At 54.7% G+C, this 27829-nt stretch overlaps 1 protein-coding gene across 2 annotated transcripts in view; it reads left to right on the top strand.

Annotated features, from left to right (window-relative positions):
• SHANK2 (SH3 and multiple ankyrin repeat domains 2) overlaps nucleotides 1–27829 on the top strand; it is a 561657-nt gene that overhangs the window by 143211 nt on the left and 390617 nt on the right. For both annotated transcript variants that reach the window (XM_070782471.1, XM_070782472.1), the window contains exons 9-10: nucleotides 4873–4989; nucleotides 16492–16569. In XM_070782471.1, coding sequence (XP_070638572.1) covers nucleotides 4873–4989; nucleotides 16492–16569 — 195 coding nt within the window. The remainder of the gene's footprint in view (nucleotides 1–4872; nucleotides 4990–16491; nucleotides 16570–27829) is intronic.

Here is a 27829-nt window from a genome sequence, read left to right as displayed (position 1 = left end):
GACATGATCTTCGTTTTCTGAATGTTGAGCTTTAAGCCAACTTTTTCACTCTCCTCTTTCACTTTCATCAAGAGGCTTTTGAGTTCCTCTTCACTTTCTGCCATAAGGGTGGTGTCATCTGCATATCTGAGGTTGTTGATATTTCTCCCAGCAGTCTTGATTCCAGCTTGTGCTTCTCCCAGCCCAGCGTCTCTCATGATGTACTCTGCATATAAATTAAATAAGCAGGGGGGTATATTGTCTTGATGTACTCCTTTTCCTATTTGGAACCAGTCTGTTGTTCCATGTCCAGTTCTAACTGTTGTTTCCTGACCTGCCATATAGGCTTCTCAAGAGGCAGGTCAGGTGGTCTGGTATTCCCATCTCTTGCAGAATTTTCCACAGTTTATTGTGATCCACACAGTCAAAGGCTTTGGCATAGTCAATAAAGCAGAAATAGATGTTTTTCTGGAACTCTCTTGCTTTTTCCATGATCCAGCGGATGTTGGCAATTTGATCTCTGGTTCCTCTGCCTTTTCTAAAACCAGCTTGAACATCAGGAAATTCACGGTTCACGTATTGCTGAAGCCCGGCTTGGAGAATTTGGAGCATTACTTTACTAGTGTGTGCGATGAGCGTAATTGTGCAGTAGTTTGAACAAAGCATTCTTTGGCATTGCCTTTTTTTGGGATTGGAATGAAAACTGACCTTTTCCAGTCCTGTGGCCACTGCTGAGTTTTCCAAATATGCTGGTATACTGAGTGCAGCACTTTCACAGCATCATCTTTCAGGATTTGGACTTGCTCAACTGGAATTCCATCACCTCCACTAGCTTTGTTCGTAGTGATGCTTTCTAAGGCCCACTTGACTTCACCTTCCAGGATGTCTGGCTCTAGGTCAGTGATCACACCATCGTGATTATCTGGGTCGTGAAGGTCTTTTTTTACAGTTCTTCTGTGTATTCTTGCCACCTCTTCTTAATATCTTCTGCTTCTGTTAGGTCCATACCATTTCTGTCCTTTATCCAGCCCATCTTTGCATGAAATGTTCCCTTGGTATCTCTAATTTTCTTGAAGAGATCTCTAGTCTTTCCCATTTTGTTGTTTTCCTCCATTTCTTTGCATTGATCACTGAGGAAGGCTTTCTTATCTCTCCTTGCTATTCTTTGGATAACTTGACTCAACTCTGGCTCTCCTTGAAACTCCAAACTGACACATGCAAATACCTAGGTGGCACCACCACGGAGGAGTCTCATGAGCATGGGATAGCCTGCTTTGGTCAAAACAGGAATTTTGTTTTATCGTTTCTCCAGATCTTCAGTTCTCATTTTCCCCGTGTAGGTTACCACCACCCTCGTCCAGCCTTTTGCCGAAGCCAGAAACCCCAGTGCGTATGTGTGGCCTGAGTCAGGGGCGCGTGTGCACTCACGTCCAGGAGTGCCTACACAGTCCCTCTCTGGCTTTTCTGCTGAGACCGAAAGCTCATACTGGAGCGTCTCCAGTGCCACGGAGGAGTTTCCTCTCGTTTTCTCCTGCGGTGCGTCACCGACTCCCTTCTTGACACCGGGAAACCTGCTCCTGTTGTCCTTCGTTTATTCACCTGTTTCTTGCCACCCTCCTACACTGACTGCAGCCAGTCTGCTCACCCCTCTGGCCACCGCCTCGCCCAGATTCCTTCCTCTGTTCCCCGCGCGCCAGGCCACTTCTTCAGCAAACATGGCTTCTATCGCGTAACAGTCCAGTTCAGATCAGTCGCTCAGTCGTGTCCAACTCTTTGCGACTCCGTGAACCGCAGTGCGCCAGGCCTCCCTGTTCATCACCAACTCCCGGAGCTTACTCAAACTCATGTCCATTGAGTTGGTGATGCCATCCAACCGTCTCATCCTCTGTCTTCCCCTTCTCCTCCTGCCCTCAATCTTTGCCAGCATCAGGGTCTTTTCAAATGAGTCAGTTTTTCACATCAGGTGGCCAGAGTCACATAACAGCCAGTGGTTTGAGAGAAGAGATGAGCAAAGATGATCCTTTAGAAAAGCGATTATGGGAGTTTGTTGTTGTTCCAGCACGTGTCTGAATATTCTGGTTTTGCTTGTTTTCAGACACTGGGCTCTGAGAAAGACACGGGTGGGAAGGAAGCCCTTAGAGTCAGAGGCGCTGTTTTCTCTCTTCGCGTTGATCATGTCGTGACCCTTGGTTGAGGAGAGCGAGACACGATCCCATGACGTCACATAAAATGTCACCATTTCAGGTTAACCGCGGAAGGGGGAGGGTGGGTGTGCAGTGACGTTAAATGTATGTTTTATGCCAGTGCAGCCTCTTCGCTTCTGACTGTAGGATAGTTAAGCCGAGTCCAGTCTTGCTTCCTGGAAGGCCTTTGGAGAGAGTGGTTTGGCGAGGGCTCCTTCAATTTGAGGGTCAAAAATCTCAAGCTGATATAAGGGGAAAATTAAAATTATACCTAGGCTTACATCCTGAAGAGACCAGGCAGAGTCTTCACTGAGAGGGATTCACAGGACATTACCTTGGCAACGTCTGTGTGTGTGTGTGTGTGTGTGTGTGTGTGTGTGTGTGCCTGTATCTGTCTCTGTATGTCTGTGTGTGTGTCTCTGTGTCTCTGTGTCCGTGTGTCTCTCTGTGCCTGTATCTGTCTCTGTGTGCGTGTGTGTGTCTGTCTCTATTGTGGGTCTGTCTGTTGTATGTGTGTGTGTCTCTGTGCCTGTATCTGTGTGTGTGTGTGTGTCTGTCTCTATTGTGGGTCTGTCTATTGTGTGTGTGTGTGTGTCTCTCTCTGTGCCTGTCTCTGTGTGTGTGTGTGTCTCTATTGTGGGTCTGTCTATTGTGTGTGTGTGTGTCTGTGTGTGTGTGTGTCTCTATTGTGTGCGCGTGTGTGTGTGTGTCTGTGTGTGTCTTGTTTCCTCTCTCCTGCCTTCAGCTCCCACTTCTCCCTTCCCCTGCGTTGGTGGCCCCAGCAGCTCTGAGCTTCCGTGGCTTTTTTTGCCGACCCTCCTGGAGGAAAGCGAGAACTCCATTTTCTCTGTTGTTCTGACAAATGTTTCAGCCTCCGGCTCCGTGGCTCCCTAGAGTCACTTGGGCATCCCCAGCCCACGCCCATGGCCGGAAGCTCGAACGTTCTGGGTGTGCTGTAGGCGTGGGGAGGGGCGGGCCCCCAGGCCTCTGCGAGCCGGCTCGGGGCCCCAGAGGAAGAGGCAGGCGCTGTTGCCCTGAAAAGGGAAGGTGGGGCAGGCAGGTGGAAGCCACCGTATCTCTGGTGATGATCTGCTCTAAACGGCAGCACTGGGGTTGGACGTGGGTGTTGCTCAGGGTTTTTAAGGTCATCCGATTACTGACCCCCGTCCTCCCGTCCTCCCTCCTCTGTTAATTGGTGGGGTGTTTCTCAGGGTTTTTAAGGTCATCCGATTACTGACCCCCGTCCTCCCGTCCTCTTTCCTCTGTTAATTGGTGGGGTTCGGCGCTCTCTCTTGCACAGCACAGAGGTGGAGGTTCCGCTCAGTCTGTCTCAGTTACCAGAAAGGCAGGGCTGACGAGCTGCGCGCCAGCCCAACCCCAACCCACCGCGGCTGCCCGTCCTGGCTGGGCCAGCTGTCTGCTCTGTGCCTGGCGCTCCCCGCCCTCCGTGTGCTCAGTCCTGGGTCAGGACCCTGTTCCTTAGCCTCTCGTATCTCTGTCTGCATTTTCGCCCCAACACAGGGACAGTGGGTCTCACCACCTCGGCGCTGTGCGCTGATGGGTGCGCAGGCGGTGCTGGTGGATGGGGTGGGGTTAGTCGGATAGGACCTGCTGCCCAGGGTCAGGAGACCCACCCCCAGCCTCTGGACCCCCTGCTGGAGCTGAACGGCCCCCGCCCCTACGCAGTCTCAATGCCAGGTCTCCCTGCTTGCTGTGGGGGGTGGGGGGCTGGCCCGTCCCTGAGCACCACTGGGGGTCTTTTCAGGCCCCGTATTCACGTGACTCATGAGAACCCCTCGAGGAGCAGGGTTTCTGTTGGCACGTGAAGACATAGGCTCAGAGTGAAAGTTCTGGAAAACCAAGCCAGATCTGGTGGAGCCCAGAACCCTGTTGGCTCATAAATCCCTAGAAGGATTTACGTCAGCCCTAGAAGGGCTCAGAAAAGGGTAAATCACGCTGTGGGGCCACCTCCCCTGCCTCTTGAGCCCCTTCAGGGTGGGTTCATGTTAAAGTCTCAGCGGGGCTGCCCCTGCCCAGAGGAGGACAGGTCAGGTGGGCGGGTCTCTCCCCAGGACACAGCAGGTCCTCGCACACCCACAGATGTCCTCATGCATCATCCTGGGATCCCGGGGGCTTGAATTAGCAAGGCCAGGTATGGAGCATCCTGATCCACGTTTCCTGGGCGGTTGCTGAGTTCAGGGGGCGAAGACATGCCATGGTGTCTTTGGGGTTCCCCTCCTGCAGGTCCAAATGAAAGGAATGGGTGGCCCCTACGCAGACCCACCCCTCTGTTGAACAGCTGAACACAATCCTCAGTCCTGTCACGAGCCCCTCTCCTGTTCCCCACCCTGGGGTCTGTCCTAGGGGGCCTGGTGCAGATGCGGGAGTGGGCTGTGAGCTGTGCCGGCCGCACGGTCAGTCCTGGGGGAGCCAGGTGTGCCCGGGCGGTCCCGCTCACACCGTCAGTTCTGGGGGAGCTGGTGTGCCCGGGCGGTCCCGCTCACACTGTCAGTCCTGGGGGAGCCAGGTGTGCCCGGGCGGTCCCACTCACACCATGAGTTCTGGGGGAGCTGGTGTGCCCGGGCGGTCCCACTCACACTGTCAGTCCTGGGGGAGCCAGGTGTGCCCGGGCAGTCCCGCTCACATCGTCAGTTCTGGGGGAGCCGGTGTGCCCAGGCGGTCCCGCTCACGCTGTGGACTCTCGTTTCAGGCCTGCAGGTACGGCCACGTGCAGCATCTGGAGCACCTGCTCTTCTACGGGGCCGACATGGGGGCCCAGAACGCCTCGGGGAACACCGCCCTGCACATCTGCGCCCTCTACAACCAGGTCAGTGAGCTGTGACTGTGCACCCCGGACCCGGGGCTGTGCTGAGCACTTTGCAGGTGGGTGTCCAGCTCCGGGTGCTGTAATGAAGCCCCACAGATGGGGCGGCTTAAACAGCAGACACTTGTTTCTCACAGTCCTGGCTGCACGTCCCAGACCACGGGGCCGCCCTGCCTGGTTCCGGGGAGCTGCCTTCCTGGTTGGTTTCCCTCCCCTTCCGGCTGTGTCCTCCTCTCATGTACAGAGACAGAAACAGCCCTTGGCTGTCTCTTCTGCCAAGGACGCTAATCCTGTCAGATCAGGGCCCCACCCTCACAACCTCACTTAAACTAATCACCTTGTAAAGACCCATCTCCAGACACAGTCACACTGGGGGGTTAGGGCTTCAAGGTAGGAATCTGCAGAGACACAGACACTCAGTGCTTAGCTGGAAGAGCTCCTCACCAGCTTCTCTGAGGATGGTTATCCCTGTCGTACGAGCTTTCCAGCTGGTGCTAGTGGTAAAGAACCTACCTGCCAAATGCAGGAGACATAAGAAAATCAGGGTCCATCCCTGGGTTTGGAAGATACCCTGGAGAAGGGACTGGCAACCCACTGCAGTATTCTTGCCTGGAGGATCCCATGGGCAGAGGAGCCTGGTGGGCTACAGTCCACAGGGTCACGACTGAAGAGACTTAGCTTGCACAACACACATCCCTGTCATAGAAGGGGAAGTTGAGTCACAGGAAGTGCGAGGAGGCTCCTGGACACAGCTGGTGCAGTCAGAGCTGGGCACAAACCCCCCACGGCAGAGTCTGCAGGTACCGTGTCACACGTACCCCAGAGCGGGTCTCCCCTGGGGCCTGGAGGGGGCAGGTTGGAGCCATGAAATGGGGATGGGAGCTGCTGACAGAGCCCCCAAGACGATTGTGGCACCCCACTGGACGCCAATGGGACTGCCGTGTAACAGCAGCAGGCCTCGCATCACACGTACACACATGTCCCCAGTGGGCTTTTCCGATTTAATTCCTTCTTGCATGCTAAGTCGCTTCAGTCGAGTCCAACTCTCTTGTGACCCCATGGACTATAGCCTGCCAGGCTCCTCTGTCCATGACATTTTCCAGGCAAGAATACTGAAGTGGGTTGCCATGCCCTCCTCCAAGAGATCTTTCCTACTCAGGGATGGAACCCACATCTCTTATGTCTCCTACACTGGCAGGCAGGCTCTTTACCACGAGCGCCACCTTGGAAACCTAATTCCTTCTTCACTGTGGGTAGATAAGTAAAACAGAGCGAATGTTTGACCGTCTTATCTGTGCAGTTAAGGTACGCGTCTCAGCATTGTTCCATGCATTCACATGGCTGAACAAGTGTCGCCCGCCTCTGTCTTCAGAACTTTCCATCTCCCCAGACTGACACTCTGTCTCCATCAACCCACTCCCCGTCCCCTCCCCCAGCCCCACCATCTGCTTTCTGTCTCTGAACTTGACAGCTCCGGGGACGTCCTACGAGTGGAATCGCGTGGAATCTGCCCTTTCGTTTCTCTTACTTCACTCTGTGCTGTGCTCGGGTTCATCCAGGTTGTAGCTGTGTCACAATTTTCTTCCTTTTTAAGGCTGAGTAATGTCCCCTCGTCATAGCTTTCAAAAGCTATGATAAACCTAGACACCATACTAAAAAGAAGAGACATCACTTTGCAGACAAAGGTCCTTCTGGTCCAAGCTGTGGTTTTCCCAGTGGTCATGTACAGATGTGAGAGTTGGACTATAAAGAAGGCTGAGCGCTGAAGAATTGATGCTTTTGAACTGTGGTGCCGAAGAAGACTCTTGAGAGTCCCTTGAACTTCGAGGTGGTCAGACCAATCAATTCTAAAGGAAATCAACCCTGAATATTCACTGGAAGGACTGATGCTGAGGCTGAAACTCCAGTACTTTGGCCACCTGATGGGAAGAGCTGACTCATTGGAATAAGACCCTGATGCTGGGAAAGATTGAAGGAAGAAGGAGAAGGGGACAACAGAGGATGAGATGGTTGGGTGGCATCACCAACTCAACAGACATGAGTTTGAGTGGACTCCGGGAGTTGGTGATGGACAGGGAGGCCTGGTGTGCTGTAGCCTGTGGGGTCACAGAGAGTCAGACACGACTGAGCGGCTGAACAATGGCAGCAGTTTTCCCTTGTGAAGATGGACCACGTTTTATCCTTTCATCCGTCAGGTGACATGGGCTGCCTCCATCTCTCACCTGCTGTGAACAGCGATGCTGTGAACACAGGAGTGCAGATCTTTTTTCAGGACCCCGCTCACTTCTTTTCGGCTCCACGAGTGGAGCCTTGATGTGAGCAAGTTTATGAAAAGCCCTCGCTCTCCCGTGTGAGAAGGACTGAAAACTCAGGCGAGCTGGGTGCGAGCAGCCCAGAAAGCACCAGGGGTGGGACACGACCCCCACCCTCCAGGCAAGACTCCTAAGTGACTGGAGTCACTTTGCCCTGGAAAACCCCTATGTGTTCTTCAAGACCCAGTTGAGATACCTGCCCTCAGTCAAGCCTTTCCTTGATGAGCCCCTGGTAGAGTGAGCTGTGCTTTTCACGCCACAGCCCTTTGCAGTACAGCCCAGGGGAACGGCCCGGGCTCAGGTCGTTATTAGGCCTTACCTGTCATCCCTGCTGGCCTCCGCTTGCCCCTTGGGCCCACCTTCTCAGGGACACAAACTGCCATCTCTCAGCGTGTCCCCTGCCCCTGGCACAGGAGAGCAGCTCAGCCAGATGGGGCTGGGGAAGCATTTCAGTCTGACTTCAAGGGATTTCCTGAAAGCTGCTGGCCAGCTCCTTAATGAAAGCATATTGATGGGATTTGCACACAGCTGGGGCCCTAGGTGTTCCACGGCACATGGAGGCTGGAATGGATTTATGAGCGCGGGGATATCTTGCTCGGCTGGGCTAGAAAAACACACGTCAGGAGGCTTGGCTTTGGCTGGTAAAACATCTGTGCCAACACGTGCTTCTTAATTATTGCCTTAGATGGGGAAAGCATTCCTTAATTTTCCCTGGTAGATTTTAAGCATATTTTATCATGGAGGGGGGGGAAATACCTAAACAGAATACCATGTTTTCTGTCTCTTGAAATAATGGAGGACAGGACGATCTTTGAAAGTGTAACCGTTTTTATTAGAGTGTCGGGAATCTGTATTCTGAGTTATTTGTGGGGCTGGGTCCCCTCTGTGTCCTCTGGACCTATCCTCACCCTCGGCTGATGGCTTTGGGATGACCCAGAGCCGCCCAGGGCTAGTAGGAAGACCCTGCCTCTCTTGCCTTGGGTTAGAGAGGCCAGCAGACTTTTTCTATAAAGAGTCACTGAGTGAATATTCTGGCTTTTCAGACCACATGGACTTCTTCACAGCTACTCCACTCTGCCTGTGCAGTGTGAACTTAGCCACAGACGATATGCAGATTAATGTGTGGCTGTGCGCCAATAAAACTTTATTTATAAACCAGGCAGGGGGCCAGTTTAGCCTGTGGGCCCCAGTTTGCCAGGCCCGGGTGCCGAAGGCTGCATCTGGTCTCTCACCAGACGTAAGTTAAAGACAGACTCCCTGCTCCCGGCCGAGTGCCTTCCTCCCAGCGTGCTGGGAGCCTGGCCAGGGTGTGAGAGCTGTCCAGGGTTCTGGGACCGTTGCGGCCCGCCTGCTGCTGTCCAGCCCTACCCGCCTGACCCTCCGCAGCAGCACGGGTAGAAATGCTTTTGGGGCCCCTCCTGTTTTGGACACCCAGCCTTGCATTCATCATGGAGGGTCACAGACTCGCTTGGTGGCCCGTGGGTTCTGGACAGCATGTCCAGTTGGGAGTCAGCAAGTGTTCTGGGATCCAGCCTCCTGAATCCATCATGCCGCTCCCTGGGATGCTAGTGTGACCTTTAATCTTTTCCCTCAGCGCCGACCCCCTTCCCAACCAGTGAGAAAAGCCAGTGCAGATGGCATCTCTGTGTAATTCAGAGACGCACAGCTCCGTGTACACTAGCATCCTTCCGATGAGCTGTCCTCGGGGCGGATGGAGGGGTGGACGGAGGGATCGAGGGTTCCCCAGCCTCTGTCATGCACCCCTGGCAATTGTATTGATACCTAACCTGAGGCCCTGTCCTCCCCAAGTCACCAGTGTGCTGGCCTCCTCTCTGAGTCCACTTCTGCTTCTGCACACACAGGGTGTGTGAGGCCGGGCTCAGGGCCAACGAGAGAAACTCCTTCAAGCAGAAGGAGGTGTCGTATAGGGCTCTCTGGAGAGTGATGCTGAGAAACAGACTCTCCCGGGGCGGGGACCTGGTGCCTTTGGGTCAGGACAGGAGCCAGGGAAAGGGATTAAGAAGCCGCCTCAAGACAGAACTGCAATGCAGGGAGACATGGCAGTCTGGGTTCCAGAAAATCCCTCCTCTGTAATGTGGAGATAATTATACCTAACTGGCAGGGCTGCTAAGAGGCTTAAAATAGAAAACAAACATATGGTATGCCTGGCATGCGGTGGATTTTCAGTAAAAGTGACTGTGACGGCGGTGATGGTGATGATGGATGGTGACTGGTGATGATGGTGATGGTGGTGACTATGGTGATGAGAGTCAAAGCTTTGGTTTTCCCAGTAGTCACGTACGGGTGTGAGAGTTGGATCATAAACAAGACTGAGCGTTAAAGAATTGATGCTTTTGAATTGTGATGCTACCAAAGACTCTTGAGAGCCCCTTGAACAACAAGGAGATCAAACCAGTCCACCTTAAAGGAGATCAGCCCTGAATGTTCATTGGAAGGACTGATGCTGAAGCTGAGGCTCCAATACTTTGGCCACTAGATGCAAAGAACAGACTCGTTGGAAAAGACCTGATGCTGGGAAAGACTGAGGGCAAGAGTTAGAGAAGGGGCCACAGAGGATGAGGCCGTGGGATGGCATCACCAGCGCAATGGGCGTGAGTTTGAACAAACTCCAGGAGATAGTGAAGAGCAGGGAAGCCTGGTGTGCTGCAGTCCACGGGGTCGCATAGAGTCGGACACAACTGAGCGACTGAACAACAGCAAGTGGTGATGCTGATGGTGACTACGGGGATGGTGGTGAAGGTGGTGCTTACGATGGTGACGGTGAAACCACGTGTACTGCTGTTCATTTAACAGACTTCTCATTAAATGTGAAAACATCAGCTTTATGGATTGATCGTGTGTTTTATCAGTTTTAGGCAGACCTCATCTGTACACTTCCAGTAAAACACACTATGATCAGAATATTCTCTTCTTTTATGAAGTCAACTAATTAGGGCTTTGATTGTAAGCAGCAAACTGCATCTCATCTTCCAGCTCCCTCGGTCTGTTGGCTGGCTTTCCAGGAGCCCCAGAGGGAGGTGGGGGAGACAGCCTGGTGTTTGTTTTTCTACCCTGGATAATGAAGGAAGGGAGGGAGGGAGTTTGAAATATCAAAAGTTACTAAGCCAGGCAAAATTTGTCTGGAAGGTTAAAAAATAAGTAAACCCTGCCTCTCTGGAGCCGGCCTCTGGAGACAGGCTGTGTTCTGTCTGGTCCGTGTGCCCTTTCCACACCCCACACCGTGGTTGTCAGCATCGTAGCCAGTGGCAGTCTCTGCGGGGGCCCTCGTGGGACAATTGTGCCCTGGGTGTCGAGGGTGTGCAGAAAGGTGTCCCATAGTCATTCCCCTTCGATTCCTCCAACGAGCCTTCGGAGGCTGCTGTTGGCTGTCATTCCCTTGAACAGGTCAGGAGCCGCAGGCTCAGTCCAAGCGGCTCAGCTGTAAACGCCAAAGCCGGGCTCAAAACCCAGTCTGTATTTCTCCTCCCCCAGGCCTTGGGGACGGGTTCCTGTAACCCCTTGATTGGAGGTAGGCAGATACTCCACTGGGCACAAGTCAGGTGAAGCCATGTGTCAGGGCGCGTGTGTGGTGTGGTCCTCGGGGCACCGCCCTTGAGAGCAGCTCGGTCTTTGGAGCCAGGTTCCAGCCTCGCTCTGGTGACAGCAGCGTCCCAGCTCTGCACTTCACCATTTTATTGATCGCACACATCCGGAGTCTTCCTAGATTTATGTCTGCCGGGACAGGCTCATTTCAAGGGATCATTTAAACTGGAAACGAATTCCTGACTCATGAATTGGAGTGCTGAGGACTCATGATTTGGAGTGCTGAGGACTCATGATTTGGAGTGCTGAGTAGTTCCTGTCTGTGACATTTAAGTGACTGTAGTCACGTCTCCAAAAGTCATCCCTGGATAATAATTGGATATTCTCCCTGATGCTTTGGCCCTCAAAACACGCAGGGCATGTCTGTGTCTTCACTTGATGGGCTCCTTTAGAATGATGAAGACACGCCTCAGTGTGTCCTATGAGATCCCCTCGTAGGAGGACCCACAGGGCAGCCAGCAGCCATGCACGGGCGCCATGGGGCTCCCACTGGCGACTTCTCTGGGTCAGGACTGCTCCTTTTGCTCGCTTCCTGGAGCTGCAGGTTTTCATTCACGCCTTCCTGTTCCTCCGCTGCCTTATCGGTGAAACGGGCCTCCTGCTACCTCTGGCAAGAAGGCGCTGAGGGTGGAATCAAGGAGTGGAGAGGTGTGTCTTCTGAACTGTAGAGCACACACATACCTGTGCTCACATGTGCACGCGTGTGCACACAGACACATACACCTGTCTGTACACACATGCACACACACAGGGTCGTTGTTATAAAGTCACACGAACCACTTGCCCTTCAGTTTTGAAATCTCTCTTCCTTCCAGGTCTGGCAGCTCTTAGAATGACGGGGTGTGTGCCTTGAGCTTGGTTAATATTGACTCAGAGCTGTCCTTCTGTGGGTGAGTGGAGGAGTTTTCTGGGATCCTGGCTGGCTTCCTCCTGGGAGGGTGTGACTGGCAGTGCCTGGCAAGGGTTTTATTCTTAGCTTCCTAGGAGATAAACCTCCCGGATGGGAGTTTTCAATGGAAGTCCTTGCGGAGCAGTGGGGAGCGGTTACACGGAATTGCCGGGCCAGACTCTTGCCCTGGGTTATGATGGGCCCCAGTGGCTCCGGACATCTGGGACGGTCACCTGGCGGGTCCTCCCCGGCCGCCCTGGAGCTGGGCCAGGGCACACTTAGCCCAGTGCAGAATGAGCCCTCAGGCAGCCTTCAGGTCCCCGAGCCCCAGGAGCGTTGCCCTGGCTGGCTGCCCCCAGAGTTCGTTCTCTCTCACCTGCTTCCCCCACATGCTGGATGGTAACCTGCCGAAATCCGGCTCATCCATGGGCCCTTGTCCCCTCAGGGCCAGGGCTCTCTCAGATACCCTTTCCTCTTTTCTCTCTGCAGAACACTGCTCACTGAGGCAAGATAATGCTGTTGTTTTAAGTAACTAACAGTTTGGGTCATCATGAATGAGCCCCAGTTGGTGGGGTGGGTTCTGGCGGCCCGACCAGGGGCCAGGAGCCTGGGGTGGGACCCGGACGCTCAGGAGCCCGAGTTCCAGTAGAAACCGTTTCACAGAACCAGCAGGGCAGGAGGTGAGACCCCATAATCAGATGACAGGCCCAGCATCAGGCCAGGGTGTGTGACCTTGGGCCAGGATCCAGGGCTCACCTCCCCTGGAAGTAACGCCCAGGGCTCTTCTTTTACAGCCTGGGATTAGCTGTACCCCACACGTGAAAGGTGTGTTTGCCAAGCATAGGTCCATCTTTTAAATTTTTCTTGTAAGTGTTTTTAGTTACTTAGAGCACCACCTGAACGCAGACTCATGGTAAAGGTGCAGACATGAAGCCCGAGACTGGGGTTTCCCTGCAGTTTCCACCTGTCAACGTGGTGCGGGCCTGCCCACGGTCTGAACCAAGGGCATCGCGTGCTCACGGCTGTTTCAACAGCGGGCTCCCGGCTGTGTGTCCTTCCACCCTCTTTTTCTCTCCTAACCTCTATCTGCACATGTCCTTCTTGCCACCACGGAGCCTCCCTCCCAAGGGCCCCCTGTCTGTCTCTCTGCCTGCCTTGTGGACCCAGCCTGAAGTGGTCCCCAGGCCCTCTCTCCAGCCACAGCGGTCCGCAAGGGCAGCCTCCTTCCAGGCCCTGCAGTGTGCACCCCAAGTCTGCAGTGACCCTCACGGCCACTCAGGTGTGCCTTTGAGGCCTGGGACCCCGGCCGCCCGACAGCAGTCTTTCCTGCAGAACTCGGAGCCGTCCCGCCTGCGGCCGGCAGGTTTGTGAGCGGACCCCACCCTGTCCCGTGTGTCTGCCGGACCGCGGCTCAGAGAACGGGGGTCGCGCTGCCTCGGCTCCTGTTTGCTCCGGGCATGGGTGTCCCCCCATTAATATCATCGTCCTGCGAGAGGCCCCGGGGCCCTCACCCGGGTCTCGGGGGTCAGGGCGGCCCTGGCGGGCGCAGAGCCAACTTGCTGCCAGTGTTCTCTGTCTCTCTCTCTCTCTGTCTCCCTTGGTGTCTGTATCTCCTAGTCTTTCTGACCCTGTGCCTCTCTCTGTCTCTCCCTTGGTCTCTGTCTCTCCCTTGGTCTCTGTCTCTCATGGTCTCTGTGTCTCTCTCTGTCTCTCCCTTGGTCTCTGACTTTGTCTCTGTATCTCCCTTGATCTCTGTCTCTCGTGGTCTCTGACTGTGTCTCTGTGTCTCTCTTGATCTCTCTGACTCTGACTCTTTCTTACTTTTCTGTTGATAATATTTAACACCTTTATTGAGGTTTCTCTCACACACCGTACAGTTTGCCTATCTAAAATATACAATTCACTGTTTTTCAATCTGCTTGCACATTGGCTAACCACCCCACAGTTACTATTAGAACGTTTTCATCGCCCCCAACCACTCCCCACCCGCAGCCCCCGCCGCGGGCAGCGCCCACCCCTCCTGTCTCCGGATCTCCAGCCTCGTCTCCAGGCTGCTGTTCGCCCAGCTCCCCCGCCTGTGCCGTGTGTCTTTTTCTTGGCCCCTGCCCTTCCCAGGGCAGCGGGTCCCCTGGAGCTGGGGCGGGACTGCTGGCCCGGCCCTGTAAGCAGGTCCCTGGGTGGAAACCCCGGTCGGTTGCCTCGTGGACTCTTCATTCAGCAGTTACTTACCAAGCGTGCAGCCTGGGGGGCCATGCCTGTTGCCTCTGCTCTGGACTCTGTAGATGGCGGTGGGCCAGGGCGATGGGCCTGGGGCGGGGGCTTGCCGCCGGAGACCGTGCAACCCTCCTGCGTGAGGCGCCTGCACCTGTGGGCACTTGAGCATCTAAAGACTCGTCCCCAAAGGTAACCTGCTCATTCGTAACAGCCCAGCTGCGTCCGGTAGGCAGAGGACTCGCGTCCCCACTGCTGCTTCATCAGTCTGCTTCCACCTGTCTCTCTTTCATTTCACTTGGTGCTCCGAGCGGCTCGCAGGATCTCAGTTCCCCGACCGGGGATTGAACCTGGGCCCCAGCAGAGATGGCACGGAGTTCTCACCACTAGGAAACCCGGGAGCTCCTTCACGTGCCTTTTTCTCTGTGGGTATTGTCCCCAGCCTCCCCATCAGGACTTCAAGAGGGTTAGCCTCTCCAGGTGAATAGTAGAGGCTCACTAAACCGACAGGACTAGGTCCCTTTTCATTGTACAGATAACACGAGAAAAGAACGTTGGCTGCCTCTTAAAGACATTAGGAAGTGTAAGTACAGAAAATAACAACAGAAGATCCCTGCTGTTTGTTCCCCCACCCTTTCTCCTTCCTGAGAAAGCAATTCCTGTCAACGGGTAACTTCTTTCCAGAACTATTCATTGCTTTCTAAAATACAGACTTTAAAATGGAAGTGAAATTAAGCTATACTGTTGTTCTGAGACTCATATTTTCTAGTTAGACATTTTGGATTTTTTTCTAGTCAGTGTATTATCGGCGTGTGTTGTTTTTTTTTTGTTTTGTTTTTGCTATCACTGCCTTGGCAAAGAATGTTCTGTGGAGAATATTATGGAGGTTCCTTAAAAAACTAAAAATAGAGACACCAAATGATCCAGCAATGCCACTCCTGGGCATATATCTGGACAAAATGCTAATTGAGAAAGATCCGTGCACCCCAGTGTTCATAGCAGCACTCCTTACAATAGCCAGGAGATGGAAGCAACCTAAATGCCCATCAGCAGAGCAGTGGGTAAAGAGGTCGTGGTACATATATACCATGGAACATTCTGCTGCTGCTGCTGCGTCGCTTCCGTCGTGTCCGACTCTGTGCGACCCCGTAGACGGCAGCCAAAACAGTGAACCGATGGCCATTTGCAGCAACATGGATGGATCCAGAAATTATCGCACTAAGTAAGCCAGATAAAGATACGTGTCACTTTTATATGGAGTCTGAAATCAACTTATTTACAAAACAGACTCATAGACGTAGAAATACACATGGTTGCCAAAGGGGAAAATGGGAGAGGGATACATCAGGAATTTAGGATGAACAGAAACAGATAAGCAACAAGGACCTACTGTGTGGCTCGGAGAAGCATGTCGATATCCTGTGATGACCCCTGATGGAAAAGTATCTGAAACAGCACATGCGTCTGTGTATGTAACTGGATCGCGCTGCTGGGCACCGGGAACAGCGCAGATCAGCTGTACTTCAAGAGAAAGTTGTTTTGAAAACAAAGAATATTCCAGAATCGTTCCCACTTTTCCTTATTTTAGAGTATTTTTGCCATCTCCACATTTTCTCTTCTTTCCTTTTGGAGTTTACTTGTGGTCTTTCAATTAGTACATATTTTATATGCACGTGCAAAGCTCTCTATAAAGGTGCTCAGTTGCTCAGTCATGTCTGACCTTTTGCCACCCAATGAACTGTAGCCCACCAGCCTCCTCTGTCTGTGGGATTTTCCAGGCAAGAATACTGGAGTGGGTTGCCATTTCCTTCTGCATGCATCAATTCAGTTGCTCAGTCATGTCCGACTCTTTGCAACCCCATGGACTGCAGAATGCCAGACTTCACTGTCCATCACCAACTCCCAAAGCTTGCTCAAACTCATGTCCACTGAGTCGGTGATGGCATCCAACCATCTCATCGTCTGTCATCCCCTTCTCCTCCCACCTTCAATCCTTCCCAGCATCAGGGTCTTTTCCAATGAGTCAGTTCTTTGCAACAGGTGGCCAAAGTATTGGAGTTTCAGCTCCAGCATCAGTGAATATTCAGTGTTGATTTCCTTTAGGATGGACTGGTTGGATCTCCTTGCAGTCCAAAGGACTCTCAAGAGTCTTCTCCAACACCACAATTCAAAAGCATCAATTCTTCCGCACTCAAGCTTTCTCCATGGGTACATATAGTCTTAAAAAGAATCACTGGCCGTGGGGTGTGTGTATGTGAAATTTTTGCAGATTCTGCTGAGTCGCCGTCCCAAGTCTTTGCAGCAGTGAAGGTTCAGCTGGCAGCGTCTGGGCATCTGCCCTCCTCCTGGTTGCTCCAGTGAGCAGAAACCCCCTCCTGTTGACTTTGTGTTTCCATGTCTCTGAACTCCTGCAAGCTCACCCTGTGAACAAGCTCCTTTGCAAGATATATGTGCCGTGATTTGCAAACAGATCTCTTCTTCCCTCTGCAGGACAGCTGTGCTCGCGTGCTTCTGTTTCGAGGTGGAGATAAGGAACTGAAGAACTACAACAGCCAGACCCCGTTCCAGGTAAGCAGGCTCCTCCAGCTCCCGCGACGCCCCCGGGCCGCACGCCCTCTCCATGTTCGGTGAGCACTGGGCCCTGGGGTCGGGGGCGAGGTCTGTGTTTGGAGCGAGACCCTCTTTCAGATCGCCTGTACACACCAGCTTCCTTCGGATTAGAACAAACAGCTAAGGCAGCCATGCCTCCGGGGGGCAATTCACGAAGGCAGTTTGTGAAAAGCAGAAAGACCCGGACTTTGTCGTTGCAGTGGCGGGCAGTGCTGGCTTCGCTGCCCATCGTGTGAACAGGGACAGTCTCCTGGGCGCGGCAGGGTGGCTCGCCATCCGTCCAGTGACCCCACCTGGCCTGCTGTCCTGGGTAGACGGTCAGCAACCCAGCTCGGAGCGGCCACGGGGTTACGAAGTGGAGCAAAAAGCCAGGGTCCTGGTTTGTAAACTGTGGTGAAGTACGTGTTACACAGAAGGCACCGTCGCAGCCGTGCAGTTCAGTGGCCGGGGCACATGGCGCGGTGTGGTCACATCCCCTCTGTGTGGCTTGTCATCCGCCCAAGGAAACTCTGGACCCGGAAGAGTCACTCCCTGCTGCTCCCTCCCGTGGCCCCTGGACAGCCTCTCGTTTCCCGCTGTCCCTGGGGATGAGCTGCCTCTGGACGCTGCAGAAGCGGAGGGGCTTGTGCCGTACGTGGTCTTTTGTGCTGAGCTTCTTTCGCTCAGCACGGCCTTTTCAAGGTCCATCTGTGCTGGGTGTATCGCTGCTTCGTCCCTTTTTATGGCTGAGTAATACCCCGTTTTATAAACGTGGGGCTCATTGAATTTTGATGCAGCTGACCAGATGGTTTAGCATGAAAGAACTTTTTTTTTTTTGGCTAAACGCCCGAAGTTGCAGAAATGCTTTTTTCTTCCTAAACACAGTCGGCTCTCTCTCTCTCCTCAAACTGAACATTGATGTGACTGTGATTCTTTTTATCTGGAAAGACTTTTTACACCTTCCTGAGCAGAGAGAGGTCTCACGTTTAGACCTGGCTTCCAGGGGTCACTCGGCTCATCCTCCCCTTGCCATCGTGTCATTGCATCAGCGCTCAGTCATGCCCGACTCTTTGCGACACCGTGGACTGCAGCCCACCAGGCTCCTCTGTCCGTGGGATTTTCCAGTACAAGAGTACTGGAGTGGGTTAACCATTTCCTCCTCCAAGGGGTCTTCGCAACCCAGGGATTGAACCTGCATCGCCTGTGTCTCCTGAATTGCAGGCTGATTTTTTACCCACTGAGCCATCAGGGATTCCTCCGCTCAGATATTAGTAATATAGATGGGTTTGATATCTTTTTAAAAATTACTGTATTTTTGGCTGTGCTGGGTCTTCATTGCTGTGTGTTTTTGTCTGTGTCTAGTAGATGGCAATGGCACCCCACTCCAGTACTCTTGCCTGGAAAATCTCATGGACGGAGGAGCTTGGAAGGCTGCAGTCCATGGGGTCACAAAGAGTCGGACACAAATGAGTGACTTCACTTTCACTTTTCACTTTCATGCATTGGAGAAGGAAATGGCAACCCACTCCAGTGTTCTTGCCTGGAGAATCCCAGGGACAGGGGAGCCTGGTGGGCTGACGTCTCTGGGGTCGCACAGAGTCGGACACGACTGAAGTGACTTAGCAGCAGTGGCGGCCGCTCGCTAGTTGTGCTGTGCGGGCTCCTCACTGCAGTGGCCTCTCGTTGCTGAGCACGGGCTGTAGGCGTGTGCGCTTCAGTCATCACAGCATGCAGGCTCTCGAGCACAGGCTCAGTAGTCGTGGTGCTCGGACTTCGTTGCTCCAAGGCGTGTGGGACTGTCATGGCTCAGGGATCAAACCTGTGTCTCCCGCATTGGCAGGCAGATTCTTTACCACTGAGCCACTGGGAAAGCCCTTGATGGCTTGAAAATGAGTCAGCTCAATCCCCAAATGAAGCTGGGTGTTTAACAGTCATCGTTAATAAGTTTGCTCAGCTCATGAGCAGTGGCTCATGAGCAGTGGCAGGCTTGGGTTTTACTCTGCATCTGTGGCTTAAAGGTATTTAATGTGAAATGGGTCATGGAGGTGAGTTCCTGGTGTGTTATTGGGTCTACAAAGACTATGCTTTCTTTCCCAAAGCATGTCCTCTTCGCAGTGGTGATAATGAGGGAGTGCGGGCTCTTGCCACTTCGTGGTGGGACTCATCCATAGGTCGGTGGTCTCGGTTTAAATATCTTGTTGCTATTAAGTGATGCATTTCCGTGGCCCTTTTTTTGAAGTCAAACAATACTTAAATTGCTTAGAAAATAGCAGCTAATGCCCTTGGCTGGGAAAGATTGAAGGCAAAAGGAGAAGAGGGCAGCAGGGAATGAGACGGTTGGATGGCATCACCAACTCAACGGACATGTATGAGCTTGGGCAAACTCTGGGAGTTGGTGAGGGACAGGGAGGCCTGGCGTGCTGCGGTCCATGGGGTCACAAAGAGCAGGACACGACTGAGTGACTGAAGAGCAACAGCAGTGGCCTTTGATTTGGGTTGGCACGTGGACGGTACCACAGAGCCATTGCTGCCCTTCTGGGCAGAGGTTTGTACCCGCCACCTGACTCCCCAGGGGAGTGCGGCACCCAGGACAGAAGGTCACTGTTGGCAAACAGCACCCGCCCCGTCCGTGAGTCCCCACTCCTGTCCTGTGCCCTCAGGCAGCGACCACCTCGGGGGGATGCCCCCTTCTTCCAAGAGTCCTGGAAGGAACCCTTCTGCACCCTCCCTACCACCCCCCACCGCAACAGATCCACCCCAGCTCACCCCCAAGGCCATCTGTCTTGATTTTGCTAACAATAATCAATCAAGAGCCCCAAATGGTTCAGGAAGACAATTACGCCTGAATAATGGGCCTTGTGCCCTGCAGACATTGTTCGTGGTCGGGGCAGGATCAAAGCCTGGGATGCGCTCGGCACACCCAGTACCGCTCTGACTGTGCAAGCTGGCCTCGCTGCCTCGCGTGTCCCCACCTCCTCGTGTTTTCATGGTGCAGAGAGACTTCAGCGTCTGGAGCCTCGCCGGTAATACGTCCCCAGCATTTGTGTTGCATTCGTGATCCCTCCCCTCCCGGTGATGAAAAATGAACCCCTCCCTGTTGATTTCGGGGGGCATGTCCGCTTGCCACATCATCTAACAGGGCTCAAGTGTGTCCACCTGGGAAGCCTTGATGGCATTCAGCTGCTGCTGTGAGCAGGGGCTTTTCTAACACACCATGGGATATTTGACAGACTTCATCTGGCCGAACTTTGCTTGATTTAATCCCAAGGCTGGAGCAACGGCAGCAGGACTCAGGAACTGGAGAGAAATGCAGGTTCTCAGGCTTCCCTTGCACTACCCTGAATCCAAAGCTTGGGGGCAGGGCTTCGGGTCCTAAGTCCTCATAAGTCCCCTAGAGACCTCAGCATCTGCTCAGGTTTGAGAATCGTGAGAAACAGAGGTGACGTTTTGAAGGAAGAGAAGGAAGAGCAGAAGGAGCGTCTACAACATTACTTGGACGTTTCTGAAATAGCAGTGGCCGTGATTGTGATGGCGGTGATGGTCTGAGTCACTCTGGGCCGCCATGACAAAGTACATGGACTGGGGCTTAAACAGCAGACGTTACTCCTCACAGTCTGGAGACGAGAAGTCCGAGGTCAAGGTGCTGGCAGATGCAGTTTCTGGGAGGGCTGTCTTCCTGGCTTACAGACAGGCACCTGGTCACTGGCGTTTCTTCAGTGTACTGTGAAGACAGAGAGAGAGAGAGGCTTCTGGTGTTTCTTCCTCTTCTTGTAGGAACAGCAATCTTATCTGATTAGCTTCCCACCCTTATGACCTCATTTAGCCTTACTTACCTCCCTGGAGGCCCTGTCTATAAATATCATCACAGTGGGAGACGCAGTTCAGTCATAACATTCATGATGATGGTGCTGGTGGTGGTGGTGGTGCTGGTGGTGCTGGTGGTGGTGATGGTTCTGGTGGTTCTGGTGGTGATGATGCAGTCTAGTGTGTTGAACATAGTGAAGATGACTCTCCCCGGTTGCACAGAATCTCAAAGCTCACAAATGCTCTTCTGTACATTTTCATTTAATGTTCGACAACCCAACGAGGTGGGATTTTTACGCCCAGTTTATGGGAGACATGGACTTGGGGATGGACGCCTAGGCTTCCTGAATCAGTCAGTGGCCGTGTCCGTGGCCTCCAGGCCACTGAGTGCCATCCCAGGCTCTGGTTTGGGGAGAAGCAGGCACGTCCTCTGGCCCGTGACTGGTCTTCCATCCTGGCGTGGAGCGAACATCGACAGGGAATCCTTTGCTTTCTGGATCACTCAGTCCAAGGAAGCAAGCATGTCCTGGTTCTGAAGCTAAAGGGAAATGGGATGGAAAGAATTCTAAGGAGGTGGAAGGTCTAAGTGAAGAGAGTGTGCAGCCAGTGGGGCAGTGGGGAGAGGGACACGGTGGCTGGTGGGACCGCCGTGGCTGGTGGGATGGCTGTGGTGTCTGCTGGATTAGGCTCCAGTGCTGTGATGTTACTGTAGGTTCAGATCAGCACTCAGTTGACTCGGTTGAGGAGGTGGAGCCTCCGTGATGTGGGTGGGCCTCTCCCATCAGCTGGAGGCATTGGGAGTGAAAGCTGGGGTTTCCCAGAGAAGAAGGAATTCCGCTCCAGACTGTAATACAGAGACCCCACCTGGGTTCCCAACACTGGCCCGCCCCAGACCTCACGCTTGCCAGGCCTCACCATCTCAGGAGCCGGTTCTTTAAAATAAATTAGTGTGTGTGTGTGCACATCCTCTATGTCCTTCCCTGGAGAGCCCTGGCTGGGCCCAGGAGGATGGAGTTGAACCCTTCCTGCCCGCCGGCGGCTCCATTCCGTAGGGGCTCCGTGGTTCTGGAGGGCAGGCCTCCAGCCCCTGTGTGTTTGGAGAAGCAGCTCCCCCCCACCCACGCGTCACCTATCTGTTGGCCCCCAGGCTGCCCTCTGCAGCTGCTCTCAGACACCAAGAAGCAGAGAGAGAGGAGAAAACAGGAGGGGAGGCAAGGCAGTGAGAGTCATTTCAGACATCGGACGGCAGGCTGTCCTCTAGGGAGGGACTTGTGAGAAAGGATCAGAGGCAGGAGTTGGGTGGGGGATACAGAAGGACCTGCTGGGGGTCTTGCTGGTGAAGGTCGTGCGCAGGGAGCAGAGCTCTTGGCCCCGCCAGACTCTCGGACTTTAACACACGTCACTCGTGACACAGGTCTCCATCGTCCCCTTCAGATGGAGAGTTGGGTAGACGCCGGGGTCCACAGCTCGAAGGGGATGGTGAGGGTTGCTCACGGCCTTGGCCCCCGAGTCCTTCTTCCACCATCACTCGGGATATGACGGGACGAGAAAGGCCGGCACCAGGAAGGAGGGAGTTCCCGGCCTCTGGTCTCGGGCGGTAAATCACCGAGCCAAGCCTGGTGCTGGCAGACGACAGTAAAATCCATCTCCTCGAGCCCTTCTGTGACGTGCTGTCTGATGCCCAGGACGTGGCCGTGGTGCTGTGGGTTCTTGGGGGACACGTGGTTCACGGGAATGACCTTGGGTCCCCCCTGAAGTGTCAGATCCTGGCTCTTGTCCTTCAGACCTACGAGATCTCCTTCAGCTCTGACTTGGCTCGCTCATCCCGGGACACAGCTGGAGACGGATGGACATTCTCCCAGGTCACATTCGATGTTGGACAGGGTGGTGACCCCTTGCGAGTGACCGAGTCTCCTATCCTTCTCTGTGAGCTTGGAGCCACTGGGTTGGGGGATGGCTCAGCGACAAAGGCAGCCTGACATTCCAGCATCTGGGTTCCAGGTGCTGTATTTTTTCTGGGAAGTTGATGAAATCCACTCAGCAGGCACTTGGATGCTGTTTCCTCCGGGCGCCTGTTTGCACTTCTTTCCGTGTTGGTGACTCAGCAGTAGGACTGTTGGGTGGTATGGAGTCTTGTAGCAGTCCCCACGGACTGTAGTGCAAGGGCAAGGCGGGCTTCTCCCCCACAACCTTGCGTTCCCCTGGGGCAGGTCGGGGCAGGGTCCCAGCCCTGCTCTGTGGGACTGCCTTCTGCCCACAAATGGGATGAGGTGACCTGGGGGAAGCCCAGGGCTGACGTAAAACCACGTCAGAGGCACAGGGACACGCAGACATGCACGGACACGCACACGCTCACGGACGTGCACACTTAGATACAGAGACTGCACACACACACGTGCACACAGACACACATCAGCACACAGACACATGCACACGCCAACACATAGACGCACATCTGCACACACATGGGCATGCACACATAGATACGCACACACTGCACACACAGACACACGTGTGCATACACCAACACGTAGACACACATCTGCACACACATGGACATGCACACATAGATACGGACACACGGCACATCTGCACACACACACACATGTGCACACACCAACACATAGACACACATCTGCACACACATGGACATGCACACATAGATACGGACACACGGCACATCTGCACACACACACACATGTGCACACACCAACACATAGACACACATCTGCACACACATGGACATGCATACATAGATATGCACACGCTGCACACACAGACACACGTGTGCACACACCAACACATAGACACATAACTGCACACACATGGACACGCACACATAGATACAGACACACTGCACACGTTTGCACACACAGACACATGGACACACGGGCACACACATGGAGATGTACACATAGATATTGACACACTGCACACACAGAGACACACAAACACACAGACACACACATGCACACCGACACACACGTAGACACACACCACATAGACACACACATGCACACATACAGGCCCTCTGGAGGAGCTTATCTAGTTGAGGGTTCAGAGTCTGTGGCCATGCCTGTAAATTCAATTCCGATGGCGTCCGTACAGCCTCATCCCCCCGGGCACACGGTGGCTCCTTCCCTCATCCTTGGAGGTGGTCACGGGTCCTCCTCCTCCCCAATCCCAGCTCAGAAGGACCACCACCCACGTGACCCCTGCCCACCACCCAGCATGGATCCAAAGAGCGATCCCAGCTTGACCTTCAGCTCACTGGGACCAGTGCCCCTGAGCCTCGGGGATGCCCTGGGTCTGGCAGGCAGAGGGCTGGGGAGCAGCAGGGAGCGTGGTGAGACGGGAGGGACCAGCCCCACGTGGGCACGGCTGCCCCCAAGTGAGGGGGGCATATCATGGCAGGTGAAAAGATGGGAAAGCAGGGCCGAGTGGGGTGGCCGAGGACCCTGGTGTGAGGGGACCACACATCAGACTCGAGCCGAGACGCAGCCACTGCTGGGGAGCGGGCCCTGCTCTCCAGGGGATGGGGCAGGAGCCAGGGCCCAGGGCGTGGGTGACTGTGACGGTTCTGGGCCTGGGGCACCCCCAGGGAGGTGCATGGCAGGTGCTGCAAGGGCCCCACCCCGCAGGGCAGGGGGCCTGTGCTGGGCTAAATAAAGGCCCCAGGAGAGGTGGCTCCTGACCTATGGAACCTGTGGCTACGACCTCGTACAGCAGGGACTTTACCAAGCGGCTAAGGATCTTGAGGTGGTGGTTAGTCTGGATTATCTGGGAGGGCTCAGCGTCATTTTTAGGGTCCTTCTATGGGAGGGAGCACAGGGGAAGGGGCCCCATGAAGATGAGGAAGAGACGGGGGATGCAGCCATGAGCCCAGAGCTCCTGCAGCCCCTAGAAGCCGGAAGAGGCAGGGAGGACCCTGGCCAGGAGCCTGTGGAGGGAGCCAGCCCTGCCCACAGCCCGGGTTGGGCCCTGCGAGCCTGACTTTGGACTGTGGCTTCCAGAACGGGGTGAGGCTCTGCTGCTCGGAGCCCACAGCGTGTGGTCCTCTGCTCCAGCCCCTGCGGGGGGCTGCCACGAGAGCTCGCCGGTGGCGGGCCAGTGGCCAGCTCACCGGTTCCCGCTGCCCACACCCTGAAGCACTCAGCGCTGCGCCCTGCCGCCCGGCCCTGAGCCAGGCTCCCGCCTCGGTTCCCATGGTTTCCCCTCTGCCCTCTGTGAAGACTGTCACCAGCTCGGGCGCGTCTCTGCTCCTTGCCACCAAGGAGAGCTACTGGGGACGCCACCGTGTGGGAGCGGGACCCCACAGCTGCGTGATCACGGCCTTTGTGCTGCCCATGGTGTGTCCGTCTGGGCCGCTGGGACAGGTCGCACAGATGGGGCAGCTCAGACAGCAGGGCCGGAGTGGGGGAGGCCAAAGTCAAGGTGCCGGCCCTGCGGTTCCTGGCGAGGGCCCCCTTCCGGGCTTGCAGACGGCCACCTTCTCAGCCTCTCCACTTCGAAGCCCCCTCCACCTGCACTCCATGAGAAGCAGCGGGTAAACCCTCGCAGGATGAGTGATGAAATGCCAGGTTTCATCTGAGCCCTTTCCGTGAGTGACGACAGAAAACTGCGTTTTTCAGTCCGACCGGATTCTCTTCTCTCCATTGCGTGTGTGTCTCTGGGGTGTTTAGAAGCAGCTCGGTGGGGCAGGAACCGGCATCGTGGGTGCCCGCCTCACGGCTGGTGATCTGTTGACCTTCCACAGGGCTGGGTACCCAGCTGTTGGTGGGATAGGTCACAGTCTGCAATCCGGGGGGTGGATCTTAACCCAGAGACTTAGATTGTGGCCTGCCCATAGTTTTGCGTCTTTATCTAAGTTTTCTGTTTTGTTTTTGGCCAGGTCACGTGGCATATGGGATCTTAGTTCTCTGACCAAAGATCGAACCCATGCCTCGTTGGAAGTACAAAGTCTTAACCCCTGGACTGCCTGCCCAGACTTTTTAAAAGCTAGATTCTTTGCCAATATTTAAATATCCTCCAATTTCTTATAAAATTGCAATTTCCAGCTACCCTCGAATAATTGGGAAAAGCGGGCACACCCAGGCAGTCGTCGTGTGTGTTGGCGTTCGGCTGGCATGGGGAGCTCTGCCTCTTTGGGAAGCTCTGCAGTTGCCCCCCTGGCCCAGTCCCCGCTGCTCCTGACTGCCCGCCCCCGCCCACCTCTTCTGCTTCACGGCCTGGCCCTCTGAGCACTTCCTCGGATCCCTGCTTAGGGCATGTGGTCAGGGAAGCCATTCATTTTTAAGTCGTTTCTTTGAAAAGTTCTTCTTATTTGGGATTCAGACTCTGAGTTCCCATAGAAACAGGGAAGAGGACGTTGTGTCTCTGGATCAGGGCGCAGAAACCCGGGAGACCCAAGTTTGGGGCTGATGGACCGTGCTTATCTGTGATGGAGAAGGATCAGGTTTCAAGTTCATTATTCCAGACAGCACACGCCGAGTTCCCAGGAAGAGCCACGCTCTCGTCTAGGTGCCCCGAGACACATCAGTGAACAAGGACGCCCCTGCTCTCGTGGAGTGTGTGTTCGTCAGACTAATGATTAACAGTTAAACGGATATACGCATACTGCGTCAGGGTTGCTAAACTAGTTGAAGAGAGAGAAGGCACGGTGAGTGAGTGGGTAGAGAGAGGGGGTGGAGCTGCAGGAGCCAGTGTCTTTAGTGACGGGAGCCTTGCAGGACCTCTGACGTTTGAGTGGAGGCCAGGATGGAAGGAGGGAGGAGGCAGGGGGCCATGCAGATGCCTGCGGGCGAGAACGGGTGAGAACTGGCACACCCAAAGGCCCTGGCATCAGCGCACGCCTGGCCGTTGTGAGGAGCAGAGCGGATCAGCCAGCGGGGGCGGTGGGTGAGTGGAGACCAGGGGGGGCCCCCATGACTGGGAGAGGACTCTGGGTTTTACTCTGAGCGAGACGTGCGGGTCCCCCAGGACAGAAGGAAACAAACGGACATCAGCCCGTCCCGTCCCACTGCCTGTTGTGATCCCAGTGGCTCAGCTGGTAAAGAATCTGCCTGCAATGCAGGAGACCTGGGTTCAATCCCTGGGTCAGGGAGATCCCCTCTGGAGGAGGAAATGGCAACCCGCTCCAGTATTCTTGCCTGGAGAATCCCAGGGACAGAGGAGCCTGGCGGGCTGTCATCCATGGGATAGCAAAGAGTTGGGGACGGCCAAGCGACTAACATGTACGCACACACGTGATCCCATGTGAAAAGCAGGGCTGACGTTTGCCCCTTATGTGGCATGAGGAAGGGGTTCCCCCTGAACTGATCCAGCTTGGGGTCAGGAGATTCTCCTCGTTAACTGGTTGATTTGCAACAGTGAAGGAGGGGTGATGAAGTGGAGCCCAAGGCTGGGAAGGAGCTGGCTTGAGGTCAGAGTCATCAGACCCGGGGACTGAGGGCTCCAGGGAGCCCCGGGTGGACGCCTGGTCTGGGTAGGGGAGGTCGAGTCCTCGGAGCTCTTCCCTGGAACCCTTGCACCGTGAACCCAGGTTCCACAGGTTTAAAGTTACGGTGCAGGCTGTCCCCCTAAACACAGCACTGTGCAGCCGGCCTTGAGACCCCCGACCCAGGCATGTGGGCAGGGCTGGGCTGGGCCAGGGGCTCGGTTTGCAGATGTTGCTCTTCACGAGCTGAGAAAAGGACCCTCAGTCACCAGGGAGCGTGTGAAGGTCAGGATGCACGTGGGTGCCTGACCCTGTTATGTAAGAACGAAGGAGAGGCAGTCACCAGTCCTCAGCTCCAGGAAGGGGAGAGAAAAGAGGTGAAGAGTGTTGGGGAGGCCACCCTGCCTGCCACCAGACCTCAGGTCAGCACCCTGGAGACCCTGAGTGTTGGAGATGCAGGTGAGACTGGACGTGGTGTTTCAGTTGAACCTGCTAGGCCTGTAGGCCCGGCTTGTGGGGTCCTTGCTGACCTGGTGTGTGCTAAGTTGCTTCAGTCATGCCTGACTCTGTGTGACCCTAGGAACTGTATCCCACCAGGCTCCCCTGTCTGTGAAATTCTCTAGGCAAGAATCCTGGAGTGGGTTGCCATGCCCTCCCCGGGGGATCTTCCCAACCCACAGATCAAACCCACGTCTCCTACGTCTACCTACACTGGCAGGCAGGTTCTTTCCTGCTCGCGCCACCAGGGGAGCATGTTGCTCACTGATGTCACAGCTCCCAGCTCACTCCCTCTACCCCAGACACCCAGCCTCCGGCTGCTCCTCAGGCAGCCAGACACATGCTTGCCCCCGGGCCTTTGCACCCGCTGTCACCTCCATGACCAGAACCCCTCCCCCAAGCACCTGTGTTTCACAAGGCCCCCCTGGGGTGTGTCCTCCCACTGTAGGACCAACTCACCACATCCAGAGTTTCCGTCCTGTGTGCAGACGCTTCAAGCTG

The sequence above is a fragment of the Bos indicus genome, chromosome 29 (genome assembly GCF_029378745.1).
Source record: "Bos indicus isolate NIAB-ARS_2022 breed Sahiwal x Tharparkar chromosome 29, NIAB-ARS_B.indTharparkar_mat_pri_1.0, whole genome shotgun sequence".
Lineage (NCBI taxonomy): Eukaryota > Metazoa > Chordata > Mammalia > Artiodactyla > Bovidae > Bos > Bos indicus.
The sequence above is the reverse complement of the archived record's forward strand: the minus strand, read 5'-3'. Positions and strand labels throughout refer to the sequence as shown.